The sequence below is a fragment of the Melospiza georgiana genome, chromosome 4 (genome assembly GCF_028018845.1).
Source record: "Melospiza georgiana isolate bMelGeo1 chromosome 4, bMelGeo1.pri, whole genome shotgun sequence".
Classification (NCBI taxonomy): Eukaryota; Metazoa; Chordata; class Aves; order Passeriformes; family Passerellidae; genus Melospiza; species Melospiza georgiana.
The window spans coordinates 32764956-32774904 of NC_080433.1; the positions used below are offsets into that span (position 1 = coordinate 32764956).

At 58.8% G+C, this 9949-nt stretch overlaps 1 protein-coding gene across 1 annotated transcript; it reads right to left on the bottom strand.

Annotated features, from left to right (window-relative positions):
* Positions 1–89: 89 nt before the first annotated feature.
* Positions 90–9705, bottom strand: SHISA8 (shisa family member 8). The gene is made up of 4 exons (XM_058022992.1): positions 8893–9705; positions 1632–1756; positions 1387–1527; positions 90–862 (listed from the first exon to the last, which is right to left on the bottom strand). The coding sequence occupies exons 1-4, from the start codon at positions 9438–9440 to the stop codon at positions 549–551; spliced, it is 1128 nt and encodes a 375-aa protein (XP_057878975.1). The 5' UTR covers positions 9441–9705; the 3' UTR covers positions 90–548.
* Between the last annotated feature and the right edge of the window lie 244 nt (positions 9706–9949).

Genomic DNA, 9949 nt, shown 5'->3' on the forward strand with positions numbered 1-9949 from the left:
GGGGGAAGGTTTTGTAAGGAGTGTGAAGTTCCCCAGCCAATTCATGCCAAGGCCATACAGTTTAATGTGTTATTTATTGACAAGGTGGAGGCTGGGGCAGTGGGGCAGGGAGGAGGCTGGGGAGGGCAGGGGGCTGCTGGGGCTGTGCAGGCAGCATGGGGGCGCTGCTTTGAGACAATTGCTCTTCCCCCACCTCGTCAGAGGAGCCAGGTGGAGGTGCCTGGCCCCAGCAGGATCTGTTCCCAGTCTGTCCAGCACTGGCCCCCATCCCCTGAGCGGGGTATGGCCAGTGTGTCCCCGGCTCAGCCTCTTCCGGACGTGGGCTGAGAACGCCTGAAATTTGTCCGGATGAGTCCCCAGTGCCTCCTCGATGGTGAAGTGCAGCTGGCAGAGCCCATCCCTGGGGCCAGGAAGGACGGCGTGTCTCCCGCTCTGGCCAGCGTCGAAGTGTGTGTAAGTCCTGTGGTGTTCTCCTCCTCCGGTGGGCTGCCCCCGATGGCCGCAGCTCCCCCTTGAGGGGCAGCCCCGGTCCCCGCTGGCACCGGCCGTCAGACGGTGACCTCGGTCTTGCTGTTGGTGGCGAGGTGCCGGGAGTGCTGCCCGTACAGCGAGGTGGAAGGGCCGAAGGCCTCGGGTGGCCCCTCAGGGCGCAGGGTGGCCAGGCCCGGCCGGCGGGGGCCGCGATGGGGGCCCCCCTCCCAGCCCCCCGGGAAGGCCAGACCCCCTGGCACCTTGGGGCCCTTGGCCTTGGGCAGGGGGCAGCCCTCGGCCAGCACCGGGGCCTCGGCTGGGAAGGTCAGTGTGCTGGCAGGGGGTGGCTCCAGCCCCCCGAACCGCCTGTAGAAGTCCTCGGTGGTGCTCTCTGTGGGGACAGTGCAGTGTCACCCCTGCAGGGACACCCCTTTCTGCTGGCACGGGGGAGCAGGGAGGGGGCAGTGGTGGAGAAGGCTGGGAGGGGGCTGTAGGAGGGATTCCGGGTGCTGAGGGAGGGATGCTGGCAATAAACTGGCTGGGCAGTGCTGTTGGGAGATCCCAGGGCACCGACTGCTGGGCAGTGCAGAGTGTCCGTGTGGATCCTGAACCCTGATGGGGTGGGCAGTGCTTGAGGGCTCTCTGGGATCCTGGGTGCTGGTTGACTGGGAAGCACAGTGGATCCATGGAGGACCCTGGGCACTGACTGGCTGGGTGGCACAGCTGGCTGGTGGAGTGGTGGAGGAGCTGCAGGCTTTCTGCTGTGAGCAGTGACCCCAGGAGCACTGGGAAACTGGGATGCTTGTCCTGCCTGTGCCCCTTTGTGGGCCCCATGCCCCTCCTCACTTAGTTTCTGGGGTTAACAGGGTGCACGCCCCCAGCCACCATCCCACCCCCCACGGCAGCGGCACTCACCTCCAACCTTGAGGGTGGTGTAGGAAGTGTAGTCCGGGGCTGAGAGGGCCAGGCTGCTGGCCAGCGGCAGGCGTTTGCCATGGCTGTGGGGCCGCCCCAGTGAGGGGGCAATGGCCACTGCGTTGTTCAGGGGTGGCTTGTCTGGAGGGGCAGAGACGGGTGGGGGCTCAGCTGTAGGCTGTGCCCTCCCACTACCTTTATTCACTCAAAGGAACTTATTTTTCCCCACCACACCAGTGCCTTACCTGTGCTGTTTCTGGGGGGACCCCGAGCCAGCCCCTCACTCAGTGGGACCTGCACACCCCCCATGAGGCTGTCCATGTTCTCAGAGGGGCTGTGGCCTGGCTGCTTCAGCAGATCTGTCAGTGTCCTGGAGAGGGGGTGAAGGGCTGTTAGAACAATATCCTGCTCCCCTGGGACCCCTAATTCGTCCCAGCCCTGAACTCCACTCTGAAGGCAGAGCTAGGCAGCCTGGGGCTAGGAAAGAGCCACTGGGAGCAATGCACCCAGAGTGCCTCCAGGCTTTTGCAGCCTGGGCTAACGAGTCTAACAGCTAATTGGGATCTGCCTGGGGCTGAGCCCTCCCAGAGCCGGGACCATCAGTGGTTAAGAGTGGTGAGGGAGATGCATGGTTTGGAGCAGGCTGCAAGGGAACAATGAACTGAGGCAGAGGAAACTGATCTGATGGAAGCTGGAGCAACACCTCTGGGATCCTCCCCTGGAGCGAGAGCCTGGTGGAACAGGGGAGAGGAAGCAACACCTCCACTCAGGTCCCTTTGAAACAGAGAAGACCCAAGGAAGGGATTAGAGAGGCCATTTGTGCCCCTTTGGGGAAGGAAATAAACTAGTGGCAGCCTCTGGCGCAGGCGCTGTCTGTGCATAACACCCTCCTTGTAAGTAACAGCATTAAACATTAAACACCATTACATAACATAGAGCTCTATTTCGTTTAACATTCATGGGCAGAGATTCTGCAGTCCCACCACAGCGCGCTGGCAATGCCAGAGCGAGGCATGCTGGTGGTGCCCGAGCAGGGCACACCAGCAATGCTGGAACAAGGTACACCAGTGCTGGTGGTGCCAGAGGAGGGTACAACAGCAGTGACAGAGGGAGCACATTGGCAGTGCTGGAGCAGGACCTAGCCACGTGCCACTGCAGCCTTTGGCAGCAAGTCCCAGAACAGGATGGGATCCTCTTGCTGGGGTAGGGCTTTGTGATGAGAAGACACACCATTCCCCCTGCAGAGACCATGCCTGCATGACTGCGAGAGTGCAGGGGTGTCCACTCAGGGCTTTTTTTGGCTCGCTAATCCCCAGCTCACTGTCAGCATGCCTTGCGCCTCGAAGGCTCTGGCTGGCTCACAGACGCGCACCGTGAGCTGACGGTTAGCGAGTGGTTGGACGATAAAACAGCAGATTAAACTCAACATGCATAAATGCAAATTGGAGAGGAAGGGGGGAATAATCCTGACTTGGTAGATGTGTCAGCTCATGGCACCAGAGTGCTCAAAAACCTAATGAACATGATGCTCAGAATTTCTGGGAAAAGCAGTGAGAGCAAGGAAGAAAGCAATGAATTGTACCTGGAGGATGCTTATCCTTGTGGGGACCTGAGGAAGCCTTTTCCCTCCCAGTTTGGAATCAGTCAACATAACAGGGCAGGGGCAAGAGCAAAGCTACAAGGAAGAGTCACTTGCCCTGTGGGTTAATTTCACATCATTCTTGGGAAGCTTTGTGTAGCAATCCCTCTGGGATCACTTAATCTCCAGATGGGCCAAGAGAACCCTGATAGAGCTGAAGAAATTGAAAACGAGCGAGGAACAAACCCTGGCAGCTGACCAGCTGGAAGGCAGCTTGGCGGAAAAGGGCCTGGGGATCCTGGTGGACCATGAGCCAGCAGAGTGCCCTTGGGACAAAGGCGCTGAATGGTTTCCTGGTCTGCGTTAGGCAAAGTGTTGCCAGCAGGTCTAGGAAGGCAATCCCTCCTCTCTGCTCGGCACTGGTAAGGCCACATCTCTGGAGAGCTGGCTCCAGCTCGATACAGGAGAAGCCCAGGGAAGGGACACAAAGATGGGACTGGAGTATCTGTTGTATGGAGGAGAGGCTGAGAAAGCGGAGACTGTTCAGCCTGGAGAACAGAAGATTTGGGGGAACTTATCAATGTACATGAGTAGCTGAAGGGAGGGTGCAACAAGGACAGTGTCAAGCTGACAAGAGGTGACAGGTGCAAACAGAAATGGGAAATACTGTTTAAACAGAAGAAACTTTTTTTTTTTCCTGCAGGAGTAGTTAAATGCTTGACTAGACTCCCTGGGGAGACTGTGGCATTTCCATCCTGCAGCTGTTCAAAACCTGCACCTTCCCAGGAACCTTCCTGCAACAGACTGACCCAACCAGGGTTCGGGCCATGGATGCTGCAGTCAGAGAATCTCTGGGCACAAGCCTAGGCAGGCAGGGGCTGTGCCTAGGCAGGGCAGGCGGAGGCAGGTCCCCCGAGGCCATGGGTGTGGGCTGTCAACTCGGGGAGCTGCTGGCCTGTCAACTCCCACCTTCCCTGGGGTGCACTGCTCACCAGTCCCTCCCCACTGGACGCTGCCTGCTCTTGCCTGTCCCCGGGGCCAGCGCTCAAACAGGCTTGTTTCAACAGAAAGTCCAATGCGATTTGACCTATTTTTAACATTATTTTTTCTTTTCCTCGGGTCTATTTATGAAGCTTGAGCAATCCTTTATCTATGACTTCTCTCCACATAAATCCATCAATGCTCTTTCTCACAAACGTGCCCTCCGTGCTGGCCGCTTGGGGCGTGTGGACAGAAACAATTAACAACAACGGCTGGAGCAGCAATTAATGAGCTCTTTTGCTAAGGTGAGAAGTACACGAGTCCCCAGTACCAGCAACACTTGGATTCACCCTGCCCTTGCACCACGAGTAGCACCACTGGCCAGGGCTGCCAGTAGGGCTCTCAGGGACTGCACCCCTTCCCTGGCTTATCCCCAGCTGATGCAGTGCAGGAAAGGTGGACGTGGAAGGTGACACTATGGAGGAGTTGTCTCACTGAACATCACCTTGGGGGTTTTGAGCCTCAGTCTGGTTCTGTGGCTCGGGGGTGGAAAGAAGGTCAAGCCACATCTCCCTAGGTCACCTGGTGGTCTGCAGCACCAAGATGGATTGGGAGTGCAGATGGAGGAAGGGAACAAAGAGCAGATGTAGCTTCAGATCTGCACTGCTCATTTGCAAAAAGTCCTGATGAATGGAACTGCTGAGGCCTCCATCCACACTCTGGTCATGGATGCAGAGAACATGAGGCCATGTGTGCAGGTGGCTTGCCACCCAGCTTGCTTGGACGTCAACTGGACAGGCATGCAGCCACCACCACGGTGAGCCTAGCTCTCCTTAAGGGTGTGACAAGGATGCTGCAAACTAGCCTAGTACAAGACCTGATACCAACTACAGAGGCAGATACAGAAGCAATAATGATGGAGGCCAAGAGATCTTTGCAGCAGAAGCCATGCATGAAGCACTCAGTGCTCCTGATCCATCCCTGAGGTGCTTGTGTGGGAACAGGATGCTGACCTGGCACAGCAGCCCAGCCCAGGGCCTGACCCACTTTTTGGGAAGCCCAAGTCCCCTACCTGGCAAGCCCACTAGGAAAGAGTATGGAAGTCCTGGCAAGGGGACAGGGAGCAATGCGGGGAGACAGGAGCACAGCCTCCAGGAGAGAGGAGAGATAATGAATTGATGGGGACAAGTGACATTGCCATGAGCTGAACCCTTGGTGGGGACACAGAAGGTGGCAGCCACTGGATGAGTGGGGTGATGAGGTTTGGAGCAGAGGTGCAGCGTTGCAGGAGGCACAGAGCACGCTGCAGCCACAGGTGAGCATCCTGGCTGCTCACACCACCTCTGTGCCCAGTGAGAGCCTCATCTTCACCTCCCGCGGGAGACATTTCCCACAGCTTATAGCGTGTCTGCCCAGGGCAGGGGTGCCCATCCATGCCACTGAGCGGCATAGGCACTGTGGGACGCCTGCCCAGTGGGGCTGGTACACCCAGGGATGCTCAGGAAGGTGTGGGGTTATCAAGGTGTCTTTGCAAAATGGGAATTGCAGTGGTGGGTATTGGAACTTGGGCAAAGTGGAAATGAGCATCCCCAAACATTACGTTCAGTCTAGGGACAGACCTCCAGGTCTCCCTCCCTACTGGAGCTGGATCCTCTTTCATCCCCCAGAGAGCCAGGGCAGCATGTGATAGCACACCATGCTGCCTGCAAACACTTTTTCTACATCTTCACCACTACCTGCTACCATGACATCAACTGCAGGCACGGCCCTGGACTTGAGCATTGCCAGAGAAACAGCCAGCACAGCTGGAGGAACAGTGGGGCCAAATTTGGGGACCCCCAAATAGCACAGTGAGACCCAAGGAGTAAAAAGCCAGAGCTGAGCACTCACCTACTGCAGCTGCCAGGGCACCTGCTCCTAACAGCTGTTTTGCCCCTCTCCAGAATCCCCCCTACTCCCTAGGAGGCTGCTCCTTGCCCAGTTCTTCCCATAGGGTTGTTCACACCAGCTGTCAATTTGCAATTCCCACCCAGGACGTTTTGTGGGGGAGGTCTGGGGCACGTGCGTGCTCTCAGTGTAATGGGCACAGACAGATCCCAGAGGCCCCCAAGGACCCAACGTCCTCGGAGATTTGGGGACTGAAGAAAAACACAGGCAGGTGTTCCTGACTCAACGCGGGGTTTGGCCAGGCTAAGCGAGTGCCGGGGACAGATGCCAAGCATGAGCCGAGCAGGAAGGAGAGGGGATTGCAGGAGCTGCCATAAGGTCCTGCAGGAGGAAGGCGGAGGAGGACGGGAAGACAAACCAGGTAGCTGCAGTCACTTGAGCACCCACTTCCCTGGGTGGACCAGCAGCCAAACCCATGAGGAGATAAAGACATGTTGGAGATGGCCAAGGTGTGGGGGTCTCAGGACAAGCTGGACACAGACTCAGGTGTCTCCATCAGAGAAAAGCTAATGGACTTTTTGCACCTGGTCACTCTTCTTGGGTTTGGACCAGGACCAGAACCATGACAAACAACATCTGGAGGTGCAGAAGTGGTTGACCTTAACCCCCAAGCGAGAAACCTGCAAGCAGCAGCAATGGGAGCTGTCCAGGGCAGCACAAAGTGCTCCCCAGGAGCGGAAAAACCCCGGCAGGAGGGAGGGACAGGAATGGAAATCAAGACAACCGTGCAACAGGGAGCTGGCCCGAGGCCATGATGCGGTGCCCAAGGAGCAAATGAGAAGCTCCTACCTGAGGCGCCAGGAGAGTGGCAAGGTGGCACTGCCCATGCCTCGGACCATGCGTGGGTTCAGTGGCAAGGCAGGTAGAAATAGCCCTGCTGTCTCAGAGGCACCAAGATGAAGCATAGTCCCCCAGCTGCCCAGGCACAGTGGAATGGAGGTGACAGTGTCCCTTTCAGGATGCTGATGCTGTGTACCCAGGCTTTGGCACTGTCTCCATCAGCCCAGCACCTAGGAAGTCATGTCAGCCTGGTGTCTTGCCTGGTTCCTGGGGCTCTGCACCTGATGCACCACTCCTGCCCTGCCACAGCTTTCCAGTCACTATCCCTGAGGAACCCGAGCTGCTCACAACTTGCACTGAAGGACACAGGGCACAGAAGAGGGCAAGACTTCTGACTTCTGCAGTAATGGAGGTGCCCTTCTGATTTTGTCCCTCAATGGTGGATGAGAAAACTCATCTTCTCCCAATTTGTATGCTGGTACCCAAAAAAATCTGTGGCGTTATGGAGAATAGGCACCTATCTCTCAAAACTCAGTGGGAAAATTGAGGCTTGCATGAGTTCAGAGGGAGGGGGGAACCAGGGGAATCACCTGACTCCAGCAGCGCAGAATTGAGGCTACCCACAGAAAACAGCCCCTGGTGAGTGGCAGCAGTCCCACCAGTGTCTGGTGGTGGGAGAGGGCAATACCCAAAGGCAGGGGATGAGGACACGGGTCTGGGTGTCCCAGGGTCTGATCTGACCCCTCCCCAAGCACAGTATCTCCTTCCCAGGAGGTGGGGGGAATGACCAAAAAAAGACACGGCGGCAGGCGAGTGGAAGGGGATCAGGAGGCTGGCGGAGGCCGTATTGATCCTGTCAAGGTGCCAGCACTTCCTCAGGCAACACGGGGGGAGGCGTGGGCACGGAGCAGCACACAGCCACGCTCCCTACCAAGGTGGGGGCACAGCATGGATCCCCCAAAAACTGCCTCCTGTGTCTCAGGAGGGTCCTGTGACCCTCCTCCATGGCTCAGTATATGACCCCTCCTCCAACCAGGGGTGATCAGCCTCTGCTCCCTTGGGTGGGTGCAAGAAGTAGGATGGGTCTGGATTTGGGGTGCAGCACCCAGTGGCTGCATAAGTCCCAAATGGGCAGGGGGAAAAGGGTGCTCCAGGGGAAGGAGAGACGGTGCTGGTGCTGGGGGTTGCAATCAGGACAGTTGCCTGATCGTCCTGATGAAATAATTTCCACCAGCCCTGCTTTTCCTTTTTTAAAAAGCTAAAATCCCTCAACAAAATGGCATGAAAATGTGTTTCTCTCCAGGCTTGATGTCCTCACCAGGAAAAATGCAAAGTAGAGCCCCAGGATGGGGAGAGAAGCATGCATTGGCAGCAGGAGGGAGAGGGGAAGATGCAGGACAGCCACAGCAGCAGCACAGGAGTTGGAGGAGACGCTGGGGGTCTCCAGTGCTCAGGTGTGTCTGACACCTTGATCTTCCCCCTGCCAGCCCTGTGCTCAGCCCCAGAAGTGGGCTGAAAAGTGGGGGTTGGAGCCATAGGGCATGGGCTCCAAGAAGAAGCTGCCCAACTTTCCACTGGAGGGTGTGCTCCAGGGGGTACAAGAGTGTGGACACCCCCTGCAAGGGCGGTGTCCCACGCTGGTGCAGAGAGCAGAGACCAGGGCACACCCGGGCACACACATACACGTGTGTGCACACATGCACACAGAGCTGGCGCAGCAGCCACGGTGGAACTGTCATTGCCACCTCGTCTCCCCCAGCACTGCAAGCAAGGCTGAGATCAAGGAGACTGCAGTCCAGAGTCACCCCACACACAGTCAGACCTGGTCTCACCTTCCTGGGACATTGGGAACCACACATTTGTTGGGGGCGGGGGGAAGCCACATCCTATAGCTCACATGTCACCCACCCCACTGCCTGGTGGGTTGGCACTCCTGAGCCAGGGACATGCCTCCTCAAGAGACAGAGCAGGTCATTTTGAGAGGAGATGGGTGTACAACCACCCCTTCTCCTGGAGGCTGTCCTGACTGCCAGCCCTCCCTACTAGGTTAGTGGGCTACAGCCAACCCACCCCCTGGTGTTTCAGCATGCTGGACGGGGATTTTAGGGATCACCTCACCCTCTTGGCAGTCCCAAGGAGTCTATGCAATCAGCTAGGAACATGAGCTGCCACCCTTGGGGAGATGAAGCAGGGAAGGTGGGGGCACTGGACCCCTTTACCTGGAGACGGTCATCTCTGTCTGGGGACCCTGTGCCTTCTCTAGGCCCAGCTTGGTGAAGATGCCCACCAGCACCATGATGGCCACCACACCGCAGATGATGTAGACGATCATGTTGGTCTTGTCACGAGTGGGGTCCTCGGGGGTCTCGTCCACCCGGGCAGGCGGCTGGCCCGTGTTGACCCAGTTGGGGGTGTCGTAGTTGGAGCAGCCACTCTGGTCCAGCCGCCCGGGCTTGAACTGGCAGCAGAAGCGGTACCCGCAGGTCCCGCAGCAGTACTGGTAGATGCCGGCGTTGCAGTTGAACGGCGGGTCCCACTGCCCCATCACGTCGTAGTACCCGCGGCAGCGGTCCCCCCCCGGTGGTGCCGCTCCGGTGGGCGCAGGGACCGTGGTCTCCGGCGGCGGAGCCTGGCTGCTGTTCCCGCTGTTCCCGGGCCCCCCGGTGCTGGGCTCGCCGCTCCACACCCGGCCCGGCTCCAGCAGCACCAGGCAGCAGATACCCACGACGTAGCTCGGCTCCATGCGCCCGCGGCTCCGGGGGGCCATCCGGGCGAGGAGACGAGTTAGAGCCGCTCGCCCGGGACCGGCCGCATGGCCGCCGAAGAGCCCCGATGGAGGAGAAACGGGCTGGAGAGAAGGGGGGCGTAATGGAGGGAAGGCAAAAAAGGGTAGAAAAAAAGAAGTGGGTGAAAAATAAAAGTGCGAGGGGACGTACCCCTTCCCCGTTTCTCTCCAGATGGGCCGACAGGCAGAGATTCAGAGCAGGGGGCGAGGCGGGCGGCATGGGAGAGCCGCCGCCTCCCGCCGGCCGGGGAGGGGACGCGGCGGCGGGCGGCGGGAGCGGGCGGGCGGGTCGGGCGCCGGCGGCCGCCCCATCCCCGCGCTCTGCCCGCGCCTCCCGGCACCGCGCTCCGCCGAGGCGACAGGGAGGAGAGAGAATGGAAAAGCAGCAAAAGCCCTTCGCACCAGGGCGGGAGGAGCAGGAGGAGCAGCAGCGGGAGGAGGAGGAGTGCGGGGGAGAGGGGGAGGGAGCCGACGCGTCCAGCGAGGCGCAG